Source organism: Apteryx rowi, unplaced genomic scaffold (assembly GCF_003343035.1).
Source record: "Apteryx rowi isolate R43461 unplaced genomic scaffold, aptRow1 scaffold_6, whole genome shotgun sequence".
Taxonomy (NCBI): Eukaryota; Metazoa; Chordata; class Aves; order Apterygiformes; family Apterygidae; genus Apteryx; species Apteryx rowi.
Window position 1 is genome coordinate 3144378 of NW_020450871.1, and position 16316 is coordinate 3160693.

General features: G+C 37.0%; 1 protein-coding gene across 1 annotated transcript in view; it reads right to left on the reverse strand.

Moving 5' to 3' along the window:
• Nucleotides 1-16316, reverse strand: part of SDK1 (sidekick cell adhesion molecule 1) — a 432311-nt gene that overhangs the window by 292196 nt on the left and 123799 nt on the right. The window contains exons 3-4 of the mRNA XM_026083057.1: nucleotides 7721-7880; nucleotides 699-805 (exon numbers count right to left, since the gene is read on the reverse strand). Coding sequence (XP_025938842.1) covers nucleotides 699-805; nucleotides 7721-7880 — 267 coding nt within the window. The remainder of the gene's footprint in view (nucleotides 1-698; nucleotides 806-7720; nucleotides 7881-16316) is intronic.

Genomic DNA, 16316 nt, shown 5'->3' on the forward strand with positions numbered 1-16316 from the left:
ATTTTCTATACATTAACAGAAAAAAAATGAAAATAAGGCTAGACCACCATTTACAAGGTAATGTAATTTAGCAGTAACACTAGAGAAAGTCAATTTAACATTTCCAAATGAAAGTCAGATATCAAATTAGAGGCCAACTCCAAAAAATCCTCCACAGTCCATACTAAAGAGATACAAATATTGGAGAATTTGGTTCAGAAAGATGTTCAGAACAGACTTCTAAAGTTTGGTTAGCAAGGTTTTAGCTGTGAAACAACTATTAATTTTGTAACATAAAAATAATGTTCTGAAATCTTCACAGAGCTATTCCCCCATACTGTTTTCCTTTAGATATCCTCGCTCTGTCCTTCGGGCTTTTTTTTTTTTTTTTTTTTTTTTTTTGCCTTTGTTCCTCTCTGTATCTTCAGGGAAGGGTATAATAGTTTTCTCTCATCCTACAACTATCTCCAAATGATTTCCTGTCTTGATGACTTTGAATGGTTCAAAGCTTTGCTGAAAACTTAACATTGCACCACTCTGAACTTGTTTCCCAGGTGATAACTACATTAAATGTGAATTTTTCTCGTGTGAAATTTTAAAATATGAAATCTAATAAACTTTCAGACAAAAACTGGAAAATGTTATTGCTATGTTGTTTTTGACACATGAAAAAAATCAGTTAGCTAACGAATCACAAAATAACTTCTATTCGAACATACATGCCACTTGAACTTCAGATCTTCTCTGCAGCAACGCCCCCATCCTGTTCCGTACAACACACTGATAAAAACCAGCATCAGACCTCTGCAAAGCTGGGATGATGTACCTAAAAAGACACAATTACAGAATTATAGTAAGCCTACAGGCAGATCAATGCTACTTGATACATCATTTCTTATTTCTCCTCTAATAATTTACACATTGTCTCAAACGCATATTGTATTTTTTCTTATAAGTAGCATCATCATATCATCTCTGACCCTAGGCTACAACATTTTCTGTACTATATCTACGAAAAAATATTTGAATTGCATAAAAAACCCTTTCAGCTTAAAATCTACACTTCATAAATACTGATTAGTCTCCACAATTTGCCTTAACATATAGACTTAAATGTTTCCCTTAGTTTTAGCTACCTCATTCATAAAGCAAAGATGCCTAGTATTTTGCTCAGAGGTGGCACAACAAAAGCACAACCTAAATGTAGGCAATAGGAGTCTTGCAAGAAACATCAAAACTCTCCAATGAAAAGAAGATGTTTACTACCCTGTGTGACTAGCTCAGCTCAGAAGAGCACTGGAAAAGACACAGCGCACTGTACGTTGTATTTGTTCTGCCCTTCGGTATACTTAAAAAGTCACTTAGTCCACTAATGTTCACCTTCCTCATTCAACTATATCTGATAGCCCAACATGAAAATGAGCTGATAGGCACAGTTTTAATGTGAATAAAACACAGGAATAATATAGATAATCCTGCATTAAACAAACATTAATCAAAGTGTAAATTCCAGTCACCTTCAGAGATCTTATGGCAGGATTAATGAAAGTCTTTATGAAAAGATAAGGAAAAATAATACTGCTGAATTTTAATCTTCAAAATTTAATTCTACTGAAGAAGGCTTCTCATCTAATACTCACACATACTATACACACCCACATACAGAGCTAATGTGTGAACAGAATCAGACGGTATGAAAACGAGGGAGGTGGAAGAAATCTAATTTAAGTGATAAATGAAGACTAAAATCGCTGCATTATAATTACCATCAAATACACAATAGAAAATAGTTCAGACAACCTAAAACCAGTGAATTAAAACACCAGTACCACCAACAAATCTTAGTAACCCCTAGCAATTCCCAGAAAGCCCTGACTTCCCAAGCAGGTAACCGTGTTGCCTGCCTGTCCCGGTGCGTCTCAGCCTGCTCCTCCCAACCCGCTCGGGAGCGGCTGGCAAATTTTCTCCAGGGATTATGACAATTTCTAGCTAGTGAGATAGAGAAGACTCAAAACAGTGCCTTCCTCACCTTCCCCTTCTCACTAAACGAAGGGAAAGCTAAGGAGGACTCAGCAGGGAGGACTACTCTCTTTGGGAGTAGTAAACCAGGTGATCAGCACACAAATACTTGCTGCCCAATGAATAGATAACTCTGGCTCAGCCGTGCTGCCTCCCGCCTCCTTTCTATGCCAAAGGAGGCACAGGGAGAAGCTAGGTGCATATACAGGGTGCAGGATACAAATCAAGAGAGAACGAGGCTTCCTTGGTTCCTTACAGGATTCCTTCTTTCTTTACTCAGCAGGTGACTGCTGCAAATCTCCACTAGTCAAAAAAAAAAAAAAAAAAAAAAAAACTGACAAAAGATATCGACAATTCATTTTTATAGCTAATTTTACTAAACAGTTTATAGCTTTATAAGGTTTTCTCGCTCCCCTAACAGTTCAGTATTGTACTTGGCCAACATTTATTTTTCTACTTGTCTATTAAATGGAGCTAAAATTAAAGGCTTTTTTCTTTGGTATCCTTCTGTGCTAAGATAATAACGTAGAGTTCGTTTTCCTGCCGTTAAAGACAAAACAAACCTATTACATCTGAAGTGCGCTACTTTGGTTTTCTTCTCTGACTTGCTAATGTTTCAGCGGGGAAACATTCTTACTGTGTCGCCTGCAGAAAAGAGAGACTTTTAAAACTTTACAGTGCGCAGGCAGCTGCAGCGCAGCCCGCGCTGTCCAACGGCCGGCACCCGAGCACAGCTGCCGCCGGCCGCGGCAGAGCAGGCGAGCAAGGGCACCGTGGGCAAGAGGAGCGCGGAAACCGGGTGAATCAGGTTTGCTTTTCTGGGTAACACCGTAGCAGGGTACACGGAAATTGTGAGCCAAAGAACGCAGGCAGGAGTCTGAAAAGTATTTTGGAAGGGTGATCTAAGAGGCAAGAAGCAACAGGGACAAAAGGAAGATCCGAGGGAAAAGCTAAAAGGAAATGAAATGGTCTGGCTGGCACATTGCCTGCGAACGGGACAGGAGAGCGAAGAATGCTAACTAAACTGGAATACAGATATGATGGAAACCTTATCACACAGGACCTTAAGAGAAAAGACCGGACTCTAAGCTGATGCAAAGCTCCTCACAGAGCTAGGAAAATAACTACTGATCACGAGAAGCTACAGCTTTTGCTAACATCTATGGTCCAGAGCTTGCTTTAAAGACGCTTGATTAGACTTTTCCAAAGGGTGTTCTGTGAAAGCTGCTGAAGAGGGTACGCTCGCTTCTAAACAGAAACAGCTTCTCTTTTTCTGACAGACATGTCAAAGAAAAATCTAATCTAGATGGGGGGGGAAATGGATTCAAATGTTCTAGTTGCAAATTTCAAAATGTAATCATAAAAGGAAGTCTAATGTCTGGGAAAGTCGAACATAGGCTTACTCATTTTTATGCTTGATCTTACAGTAAAGATGTTAATAGAGTCTTGGACTCTGCACAGAAATCCTAATTTCAATATCTGAGGAAAAAAATCCTATGCAAAAACTAATAATCTACTAAAGTTAGGAGAATTAAATAACAAAAGCAACAAAAGAGGATAGAACATATATTTGTGTTATTTGAAAATACAAAAAACAGGCAAGAGATAAACAGATACTGATTTAACTTCTAGTTCTGTGTTTACAATTGTAAACAGTCTTTATGTACCTCAAATGTCTGATTTTCTTCTTCTTTTAAAAAACACTTTTCTATTCACCCCGCAGTAAAATACTGCTTTTTGTGCTAAGCTTTCATGATTCAAGGTGTTTTCTGACAGGCAAAAGGGAGAAAAATAGTTCTTTCTAAATTCAAAAGATTCTCTTCCACAGACTAGATTTATGCCAAAGGTTAACACAGGGTTTTTTGTTTGATTTTTACAATGGCAAGACATGGTTTTGCTTTAATTTTGTCTGCACTCTAACTTCCAAGAGAGAAGAACTCACCATTGTCAAGATGCCAGAAGGCCACTTAAGGCTTCTGGCCATTTGCGCAAGTCATTTAGAAAGTCGGTTTATTTGTTCTGAGTGGTACAACCGGCTGGACACCGGCTGTTTAAAAAGTTGCCATAGAAAGATGTAAAGTGAGACGTACGAAAGAAAGCGCCAAGGAAAGTCCCTCGAAACCCAAGTGCTCCTGCGCAGGTATAGCAAAGAGTCAGAACTTAAGGACAAAGCGTTTCCCCACACATAAGGGAAACGCCAGCTGAAGCTTTCTTATAACTTTCCAACGTTGTATTCCTGATTTTAAATGCTGTCAGAGCTAAACATCAACATATAGGATACAGGTTTTCAAAAGCCCTGATTGTGAAGACAGTAATGAATTAAAATCAAACAAGCGTTCTTAGCTAGTAATATAGCTTATTATCTATTCAAATGCTTTTAACACAGGAATTATGCATCAACTGATCTAACTTTTTATACAGGATAAAATTTAAAAGTGCCTAATTTTAAAAACATATACATAATAAACACATTCTTTTAAGTAGTTTGGGAGAAAATTGCACTCTTGCTTAAATGTAACTTTGGCTTGTTAAATTCAAATAAATTAATATTAAGGCCACAAAGCCAACTATGAAAGCCCCAACTGGCCTAGATCTTGCTTTCAAAAGACAAACAAATACCAAGAAAAAAACAAAATGAAGAAAAAGTCACTGTCTTAACTTCAAACGCTCTTAATTTACACAAACTAGCCAAAATAGCTACTTCAATCAGTAATATTGATTTGCTTTTTGTTACGTGTCTCTCAGACCACAGTGAATTTAAGGCTCTTTTTTAAATACTTAACACAAACTAATGTATGCACAGTCAGTATAAAAGCCAGGCTGCGCATACCTAATCAGCATTTTTATACAAAGAAAAACTGTTCGTTCAGGGTCACCAATGTCAAGCAATGGTATGCAAAAACTCCAATTTGTTCTTTACTCATTTGGCTTTTATAATAAGCTTTGAATGTTTTCGCCTTGTTACAATATAGACATTACTTTAAGACACAATAACTAACATAATTTACTGAAAATGTTTGATGATTCAACCTGCAGCTGAAGTCACTTACGTAAGAAAGATTCATGCATTTAAACAGAACATTTACCTACTTAAGAGAACCACAGAATTAACTATTACAGGGTCAAAGGTTAAATTTTGCAACTGGAATTTTTATGCCTAAGCGTACTCTTTCTTGCTTTCATTCATCCTAATGCACCTACGTCATTTAATCCTGTTTGGAAGACTACATGCCTGCTAAGGCAGCAAAGCTTAAAACTTTCCATTCCTATAGAATCAAAATCCTGTTTGGCTTATCTCAGCCAGTGGCAAAGAATTACAAAATAATAATAGGGCTGCAATATTTAAATTAATATTTTCTATCAGTGCTATTGTAATTATTATAAGCTAATATTTTCCTATCTTCTTAAGCACCTCTGTAGCAAGTGTGTTTAATTAGAAATGGAAACAAGGGCAAAATAAAAAATGCAATATAAATAAATATGCCTTGCATCATATCCTGAAATTCGCTAGAGTAAATTAACTACAYTGATAACAAACAAGGTAGTGTGTGTACTGATACGCATACGTACAGCCTGGGAAAGATGTTCCAGTACACTGATCCCAACTCATACTGCAATACACAGTCAAATTATAATTTTGGGTCTTGGTGAGTTTATTAAAGATGTGTACATATTTAATAAATACCATGGCATTCTGGCATTTCAGAATGTCATACACCCTCACTCAGGTTTCCTCCAGTATCATAAAACCTAAGTCCCTCAGTCTACCACATCTACAAAGCTTGAGTTTGCTTTCTGTTATCATTCCTTGTTCTTGTCCTCCCATATAGTTGCTTTCTCTTACTGTCTCAGCATTTACATGGCTAAGAGCTGTTGTCAGCTCCTTCTACCAAGAAATTCCAATAGACTTTGCTCTTGTTGATCAAAACAACAGTGCCGTTAACTCCAAGTCACGCTCAAACCTTCTGTAATTAATTGTGCTATTAAAGATTGCTTTTTTTCTAGAAATATTCACAAATCTCCTTTATAAACTGAGCATTACTCCATGATGTGTGTATGGCTCAAGATATCAGCATATTTCAAGGCCTGAAAACAAAAACAGCTAATAAAAGACTGAATAAATTATTCAGTACTAAGCAGTCTCACCTAAATCAAAGGTCATTAATTTTCAGGAAAGTGCAGATAGAACTGTATGTTTCTTTGGAAACATAGTCTCTGAATACATTTGTGCACTACATGACCTGAGAGGATTTTAAAACACCTATTTAAGGGACTCTTTTTCTACTCCTCTAGAAATGTAAATAATACAGGAAATAGTATTAATGTTAAATTATAATTTTGAAAATCTTTGAGAAAATGAATTATGGACTACCTTGTTAGACTGAATTGTCAGAACAGTTCTATATGAGGAAACATTTCAGTAGCAGTAGTAATATAATACTCAGTGCATTAATAGTGGTATTAACCATTAGAAGTATCTGTTCTTGCAAAGGGAAAAAAATCTCAGGAAGGCCAAAAGTCTACTAGTGACTTTGGTTTTGTTACTGATTTTAAAGTGGAGGTACTCAGACGCCATAGTAATGCATAGCAATGCAAAACTTGATATCAGTACCTACATTTTTATACCCACTGATACTATAATTTCTATCTATAATGATGGAGCACAATTTTTCCCCTACCTTAAGCAATGTAATTATCATCAAAACGCAGTATTTAGCCTGGTTCGCTAAGGACAGAAGTGTCACGCAAGGGGTCTGTCTAGCACATACACACCCCTTTGAAATTCCTGAATTCACCCAGAAATTTCAACCAAGTTTGAGAAGTGAAGAAGTTGCATAGATATTAAACTTCTATATGGTCTATGGAAACTGGCAACTGCATAGGGGAGTTAACGTTCCCACTAAGGAAAAGGCAGACAAAACTCAGCCGTTTTACACTTGTATGTTTGGCCAGTCATTTGCTGCCTATCAGCAAAAACGCAGCTCTGATTAGCACAGCATGTTTTTTCTCTTGCTGATGGGATGTTGTGAGGAACCTGGAGGGAGTGAATGAGGTCCAGGGAACAAGCTACACAGATCCATAGAACTGTTTGTTAAATTACAAGATTAATTTTCATGCTCTCAGAAGTGAAACTGAAAGTTTTATTTTTTTATATATATATGTGTGTGTATACACGTATATAAAATCATTTAAGATAGACCCCATTCTTTTATTTCTACATCTACTTATTGAAAACTGCCATTGAGCTTAGTTCTCAGTAAGAATGAGCAGCAAATCAGACAACATTTATCTAATGTTTGCTCTGCTTTCAAGACACTACACGTGGTAGAGAAGCAAGGTACCTAGAATAGCAGACAAAGTGACAAAAAACCCTTTTTCTTTTGATTCGGAACAGGAGAACTTAAATCTGTAATTAGTATCATTGACACAAAAAACATCAAGGAATATGCCCACTCTTTAATATAAATTTATGTGAATTCACATTTTCCACAAGAAAGGATTGTTGTTACTTTAAAGTTTCTATATTTAATACTCCAAAACAGAGATCCTAACATAATTTTTTGCAAAGGAGATTCTCCCAGATCATCTCCATTTACTACAAACCATCTTTCTTCATAATAAAAAACATTGTCAATGTATTAGTGTCTACAAAATTGTTTGAAGTATTGTCATTCTTTTTTCAATTACACTTAAAGAAGCCTATTAGATGGTTTTTATTTACTTATATTCACTGGAGTAGTTGGTTATTTCGCTGTCATTGCGTAACCACTTAAATTCCAAAGGCCAGCTGCCTTCAGCAAGGCATGTCAGTACAAGGCGATTTCCTTCCAAGTGTATCTGGGGCAAGCCTGGTTCAGTCTTGAAGTACGGTGCAACATCATCTGAAATAGAGAAAATGGTTTTATAAGTTATTTAAATGAGCATTACTGAATTTTATGCCACCAAGATTTAGCTCATTTCTTCTCAAAATGGCCAATGTACAAGGACAGCATGTCCTAGCACTTAAGGTTAACACTGCTATATATAGAACTAAGTTTTATCTTCAGAAATATAGTTCACAAGTATTAAAATAATAATAATAATAAAAAACACACAAATGTGAAACCCTCAGGCCCTAATGCTTATTTAGAAGAGAAAATAAGTGCCCTCTCTGATATCCTTTGGTCCTGCTAACGCATATGAGATTTCAGCATTGTCTACTGTGGCTGGCAGTGAACAGCCCTGTTAGTTTTTCTTTTTCTTTCATAAATTTGTGAGTGAATTTAATCCTTATTTTATTTATTTATTTATTTTTAAAGAAAGCAGAAGAGTAATCTTGGATAGAAGTGATTATCACAGCAGGAGAAGTCTCAGGGTAAATGAAAAATGTTGATAGAAAAAATAGTCTGGAACAAAACACCTCACAAAAATCACAAGATTGATATGTTTTTCAATATTATTGCAAACCAAAATGCGTTAAATTATATTACCTGAAATCAATTACAGATTTTGAATTAGGGTATTTTAATAATGTTCAAGGGTCAGGTACAGCTTCAAACTCATTCTCCTGTGGACCACAAATGCTTAGAATACTCCAAGCAGCAAAACTGCAAGCAGAGGCTGTGAATATAACCATAAAGGATGTGCCTTTTCCAGCAGGAAAGACCTCTCCTCCAGCATTATGAATCATTCTGCGCCCAGTCATACTCTCGCTGACATCAACAGGAACAGGATTTGGCCAGCAGCAAGTAAATGGCCCACTCAAATTACTTATAATCCAGCCTCCAAAATTCTATCAGCTAGAACGAATACATCATTTGAAATAAGAGGTCAAAATAAAATAAAATAAAAAAATCGGGGGCTCAGATTTTCTTAAATTCTCTATGAGCTCCTGTTTGGAAACAAATACATTTTTGACACACACTCATTAAACATCTCACTGATATTACAGAACCTGGTTCTGTAATCAATACCCATTTTTGCACAGAATTTGTTTTCTATTCCAGCTCTACCCTTGGTAATATTGGGCAGGGCACATACACACAGATTCGCAACTGGCAAATTGCCGCAGCTCCACTAAAATCCAGATCTACTACCATCTTGCATCTGCTGGAGACCCACCTCTTAGTCAACTCTAGAAAAATCAAGATTTTCATGTTTTACATCTCAAATTTCTACTTGTAACTGTGTAGGAACTGTAGACTGTCCATCTACAAAGTTTACAAACACTTTGTATTGTCAATAACAACATGTTTATGCACATATGCAATAGGTATTACATTCAAGATCAGAGTTTTAATATTAAAAATGGAATTTAATAGGTTGACTCAATCTTATAAAACTGTATAAACATAATCAGTCTATGAATTTGCTCAATCATGTGAATGCCCCAAAGTTTATTGGAATAAGCTGCAAGCAGACAAGTTGAGGTATATTATGGAAACTTTATCAGATCTTTATTCTCAAAAATGCTCCAGTGGCAAAATGCTTTTGCTACACCTGATACAGAAAAAAAAGTAAGGGCACTTGAACAGAGAATAGAGATGCCATAAAACAGAGCTTAAAAGCCAAAGAAAGTTTTGGATACAAAAAAGAAACAAGTCAAGTCATTGGTAAGCAGAAAGCACTGATGTGACCACACGACCAGCCAAGGACAAGGAAAGCTAGAACATGGACTAAACTCAAGGTCACCAAAGGGAAGCCATGAATAAAAAACACATGAAAGATGACAGCAGGGACACTAAAAGGAAATAAAATACTCGCCAGTTATGACGATGTTGTGGGGAATTAACCAAAGCAGAGATTATAGTATCTATTGTGCTTGATACCATTACTGGCAATAGACGATGTAAGCAGCTGCCAAACATTTGCTAAGTCATACATATGCACAGCAGGAAACATTTGGCTATTTAAACATTTATTTACTATTTAATATCTTGAAGTATCTTGCATAACACTGGAGTTTCCCACAGCTTGGGAGCCCCAGCTTCTGGGAAAGCGTTGTTTTGTGGTGATCCGTACATGTAAGAAAGTTCGTGATGTGTCCGTGACCCCAGCACATGCTTAGAAACCCCAAGCAAGAGATAATATGGGATTCAGCTCCCAAGTCCCAGACTGCAGGGCACGCAATGGGTTTGCTAGGACACCTGCAGGAGCGCGCCGCGAGCATCCGGAAGCAGGAGCTCCGTTGTGCCTGCGACGAACGCACATACTAATGAACAACCAGCAACCAGATGACAAATACCGAGCAATTGCTGCTGCTGCTGCTATCGACGGAGATGAAAACGCTGAAAATTCCTCCTCCTCAGCTAAAAGATAACAGCAGAGTGCTTTTTGAATATCTGCCTCCTGAACACGTTTACTGCCTTGTTTAAATTCCTCGTGAAAATTACACTTAAACCAGAAGACGTACTGGCAATTTTTTTTTTTTTTTTTAAACCAGCGTCTAGGCTATCAACTTTTGTTTTAACTCACATATAAATTAGATTTATTTAAGGCTTAGAAAATAAAATGTTGAAGCAAAACAGTATTGCAAAACTTCAGTTACAATCATGACTTAAAAATACAACCTTTTATTACTATTAAATATAACTGTTCCCTACATCATAAAGATCAACTATTAAAAAGCAAASGTGTGGCACCTAACAGCCATATATTAAGATTGCATAAAGATTCATAGAATAAGTTTTCTCAGTTTTTAATACTTACAAATACCTATTTAAATAAACACTGTTCCCTCCTTCATACCTAATTTTTATATTCATAAAGGAGAAAATAACTTTCACTGTTATTTTAATCCTCTTATTGTGCAAAACAGAATAATATCAAAAGTGTACAAGTTAAATGTTATTCTAAAGGTAAGAAGAAGAAGAAAAAAATCTTTCTGGATCTGATTAAGATTATTCAGTAATATCAAGGAGATCTAATTTTCACTTAAGATTTCTACATTTTACACTTTTGTCATCTTTCCCATTGAAATTCTGCTAAGGAAATAATATTTATTCAAGGAGAAAGACGACTTCATTTTTTGAAATGACCATGTACATAACATAACAATAGTGTAATGAATATTAATTTGATAGTTTGACTAAAGATATGTACACATCTATATAGCCTGTTTAGAAAGTACAGTAACTTAGTTATGAATCACTTTTTCATCTGACTCCTGAAGTCCTCTCCTGGCGTGTTTTTTTTTTTTTTTTTTTTAATGCAGCAATAGTACTTTTAGGTATCAGTGAAGCTTTACAACCTAGCCTAATATGTGAATTACTTCTTGATATAATTGCTGTAACACTATTTAACTGTAACATGCAGAGGTTTTCAGTAATCATTACTGACATATTGACAGAATTAAGTAAAATATGGAAATATATCAATTAATAAAATATTGCAATAGACTGTATATAATCTATACAAAACTATTGTGCTTGTAGGGTCTACATTTCATTTTCCTATATTAAAATGATATTTATCTTGTCAAAATGTCAATTTGATATTACATATGGTTGCAAATTAAATTTTATACACTCTCTACCCAGGGGCATTCGATGACAATAATTATTTCATAACCTCTAACAATAATTAAAAACAAAGAAAAAAAAGAACACAAACAAAACAAGGCAAGCCAATAGCTTACAAATCATCCAAAACATCCCGGGGAAAGTATCAACAGCCCTTATTAAGCCACCATAATCAGCACCATCAATCAGGGGAGAGTCCAGGCAAGCCCAGGTCTGAGGTCTCAGTGTGAAGGCAGCAATCAGCTGAGTGGGACATTTTATTACCGCACTCTGCTTTTTAGACAGCTGAATTTCCCAGGGCAACTAACCTTTCCGCTAAATTGCTAATCTTCCTTTCAAAACTTATTTTAGATAAAGCTCAGGTATTTTTATACTTGCTATTGAAAGAGTTTAAGCGATCCTTTACATTTTATGAGGAAACGACCTCATTCGCTGTTCAAGGCCGTCTGACCTTTCTGAACGCACAAGTCACATGCCATAGTCTTTGAACAGCTGATAGCCAGAAGACCGCAGCCCCGCGCGTTAGGGAAGAAGGAGCTCCAGGCGAGGGGAGCTGGCGGTTTTCAAGGCGTCCCGCCGCTCCTCTGGGGCCTGCGGCTGAGGCAGACGTCAGCCTCCCCCGTCTCCTCTCACCGTGCCGCTGCTCAGGGACGTGTCGTTACCGAGCGGGCCGCAGGGCAGCACCAACTCATCCGCAGCCTAACGCTGCCGTCCCGGGTAGCGGCYGCGCTGGAGCTGATACGGTCAAGGAGTCGCGGTGCGGCTGTCACTGAACTATTTGCTATGTTCTCCGGTATCTGAGAGAATTACAAATTTCTGTTTCTTGCTTTGAGAAAAATAATTAGTAAGATTTATAGCCAGCTTTATCCACAAGTAAAGTTGAGCATCAGCTGCATGTACATTTAATGACTTGTACCGATAAATTGTCGCCCTACTTCTTAGCATTTAACTTTAGAAAGTTATAACAACTTCTGCAGGAAAAAGCAGCACAACATCTTAAAGCAATAAACTATTTTACATAAAATCTGACTATAATTCACCTAAGAAAATAAATGAAAAAAAGGCATTTTTTTGCCCCGTTGTAATTTACAGCATTTGAAACAATTTATTTTTCAAAAGTGTTTAATGGCTACTGCAGATCACTAATACTTTCTTTAAACTGGATATACAGAGGAAGCTGTAACAATTTCACCTATGAGAAACAGGAACAGTTCCAAAATGGCAGATATTCCTAGGCTGGCCAGGGATGTTTTGGGCACTTCTCCACTACATTACATAGGTGAGATGATAGTCTACAAAGTTACTGAATATTCTGAAGCAGCCTTATGTCAATTCCCACATTCCCTTAACTTATGAAATCAACCAACATTTTAAAACTAAAAATTTAAGTAAGAGTCAGACAATGTTAGTATGACATACAGCTTTTTTTAACAATATTATGTATAATATTTTGAGAACATAACCATTATTGGAACATTTCCAGGCACGTTTTAATCTCTAAATGTAATTTTTACAAAGAGATTTCTAATGAGTAAGGAAATGTTAAATCCTTTCATAGGCTTCATGGGTATTTTGGGAGTCTCCTAAGTGAGTTAGGAGATAGACATTATACTTAATCATACACTTGCAAGATTACTTAAAGGGGTTGAACTTCCTTGTGGACATGAAAAGTCAGCAACAGAGCGCTGTGCTAATATTTCGGAGAAGGGGTGGCAGGAGGAGTCCGTATGAGCCCTACGGTCCAACCAGTAAGGCGAAGCCATCAGCACGGAGTCTCCTGAAAACAGTGACATTTACCTGCTGGTATAAAGAGGTTCATGAAACGAGCTCCTTAAACTGCTCTTTTCAGAAGAAACCTGTGAGCCATCCAGTGAGATTACTCCACGATGAAACGGATATCTGCATTATAAATCAGTACCCAAGCAATTTGTTGATCCTCTTTTTCAGTGATTTATTTCAGAGCTCCAACGGCATAACCACCTTTGTTATTTCACCCATGATTACCCATTTACCCCTAACTCATACAAGGGCAAAGGATTTGGAAGAGAAAAAGGCTGCTGCCCGCAAGCCTCCCCCGGTCGCACCTTCCCACCCCACGCGAGTCCAAGCCCAAGGATGCTGCCACCCCCCCAGCGCTCGCTCCCGTGTGCAGGATCACAGTCAAGCTGGTGTTATATGAAAACAGTTCTCAGATTTCAGCGCGATTCTGTTCGAAGCTAAAGTTTAATAGACCTACTAGAATACTTTTTAAAAGAATATAGCATGCTTTATAAATTAACCTGCTTCTCTGGCAGATTTACTCAAACCCTTGAAGTAATTTTATCTTTTAATCTTTTATTCTTGATTTTCTCAGCCAGCACACACCATCCATTTATCGAATTCAATTATGTAATCAGAGCTCACTAAAAATCCACTGAAAGCAAAAAATGAAAATAAAATACTGAGCAAAGGCTCCATAAAAAAAGTAGCAGAAAAGCTTTGATGACTTTGGCATTTCTACAGCACCGTACTGCTCACGCCTTAGACACATGATTAAAATGTCATGAAAGGCAGAATTTTTAAGTGGATCAACAGGGACCAGTCTGGCTGTTCTAGGGTCCCTCAGGGAAACGGGGATCAGCAGGAAAAGAAGAGTCATCTCAGGGAGAAAACTGCCGAAAAGGAAGAACTGGCTGGCGAGGGGCAAGATACAAGTGGGTCATCCAACACGTGAGATACTTGGACTTTACTAGTTAAATAGAGGAACGTCTCACCTAAGGCCACCCTTGGCCAATCAAGGCTTTAGAAACCACAAGAACATCTCTTAACTTTTATGCCGCCCTTGAAGGATAGAGCAAAAAGCTAAGAAAAAGCCTATTGCAGTCCTACAAACAGGAATAATGAAATACTGTTGTTATAAGCCTCTTAGCTAAAAGAATTTTTCGCCTACAAAACAAGCAAGCCTTAACGCTATACAGTATTGGTTTCTTCTGAACGCTCTTTGCCTCTTCAGCTAGGCTGATAAAAAACAGTAGATTTTGTCCGAGATGCAAGGAGCAGCAATAGGATAAGGTGTCTATCTGTTGGAATACACAGCTTCTGCAAGTTTTCATCAAGTCTGCATGCCAAAGTCTCCAACATCTGACTACCATCCTTATGAGGATGGTGTAGATTTGTTTCTATGGAAATCTTAAGAAAACACAGGAGAGAATATGCCAAAATTATCTTAAAAAATTACAGAATAATTATGTCTCATGTCTGGATACTTGCTCCATAACCTGTCTGCCTTGCTTTTGTGCAGCATTAAACTACAAGCCTTGGATTATACTGCCAGGGTAGCCTGTCTGTTCTCTCTCCTTGGTACATGCAAAGCTTAAATATATTTCAAAATACAGTTTCAGGACCTAATTCAGCATTGTACATACACTTTTCTTTGGATTGATGCTGACATTTTTACATAAAAATAATGCTGTATGCAACTGTTATCTTCTTTGAGCTTCTCTCCAGCCCTAGCAAATAGGTGCATCACAGAAAAGCAGAGAGCTCTCCTATACTTTATTCTCCCCGAAAACCACGTTCAAGCATAAATTTGCAAATAAAAGCTATAAGAGAAGGTGGTCTGACTATTTAGCTTTGTACTGACTGGAATGGGGACTAAAAAATGTTCAGTGGCTATTCAGCAGTTAACCAAGGGAACTTAATCTCATAAGGACAGCATGAATGAACATGGCTTCAGAAACGAGGGAGAGTACCATCATAAGGACCTCGAACACATCCACCACTAACCATATTAGCTAATTTTGGCTAACGAGTCTGAGCCCCCTGTGAGCTTACATTTGTGAACTCCTAAGCCAAAGTCAGATTAAACTGATCTTTCAGTTCCTACAGGGTGCTATTAAAAAAAAAAAAAAAAAAGCAGTCCTGCCCCTCACAACCTCACAAAATATATTTTTTATTAACGATGTAATTTGAACACCTGTATTCTACTGAGAAAAGGGAAGTCACCAGTCTCCAGAGAAGTACCATATCACCTTCATCAGTGAAGAACACTGCAACGACCCTGTTAAAATATCACCACTTTTTTTCCAGAAATGCTGAGTACCTAACAGTTGCAGCTAAAAACAGGTGTTCACGTCTTGAGAAAAATCAGTGTCTAAAATCCTGAAGACACTAAGAGGAAGAATAATGCATTGAGTAAAGTGAACAGATTGAGAAACTCCCACATTTGTCTTCGTTATATATCTCTACCTTAATACATTTTCAGGTGGGCCAGTAAGGAATATTAGAAGTAGATTAACCTGTTCATAAATCAGCAAGCTAGAGCAAATACATCTCAATCACTAATAAAATATCATTTGACCATCTGTCTTTCCATCGCTCAGTTTTCCCAACAGATAAGAAAAAGAAAATAAATTTTCAACTGGGATATAATTTTCAATAAACCCAAACAAAAATACAACTGGTTTATTAAAAAACACACCTATATTGATTTCAGTTTACCAGTCCATAGCAAAAACATACTGCACAACCACCTTTTTTGGTCTGTGTGCCTAAAGTTATAATCAGTCAGCACAGAAAAGGAAAGAACATAACATCTATGAGGTATTTTCCAGGAAAATGAGACTATATAAATTACATATTGAGGCTGACTAACAAGTCCACAAGAAAAGCAACAGCACAGAACTGTTTTTGCAATCACTGTTTGCTAGGAAAAGGGATGTGAGCCATCTTCAGGTAGGTTAATGATAATTGATACAAAAAGAATATTTTAAGACTGTCTTGAGGATTGAATACATAATACAAAATTATAGTTAAATTAAAAAAAAACTAGAATCAGGA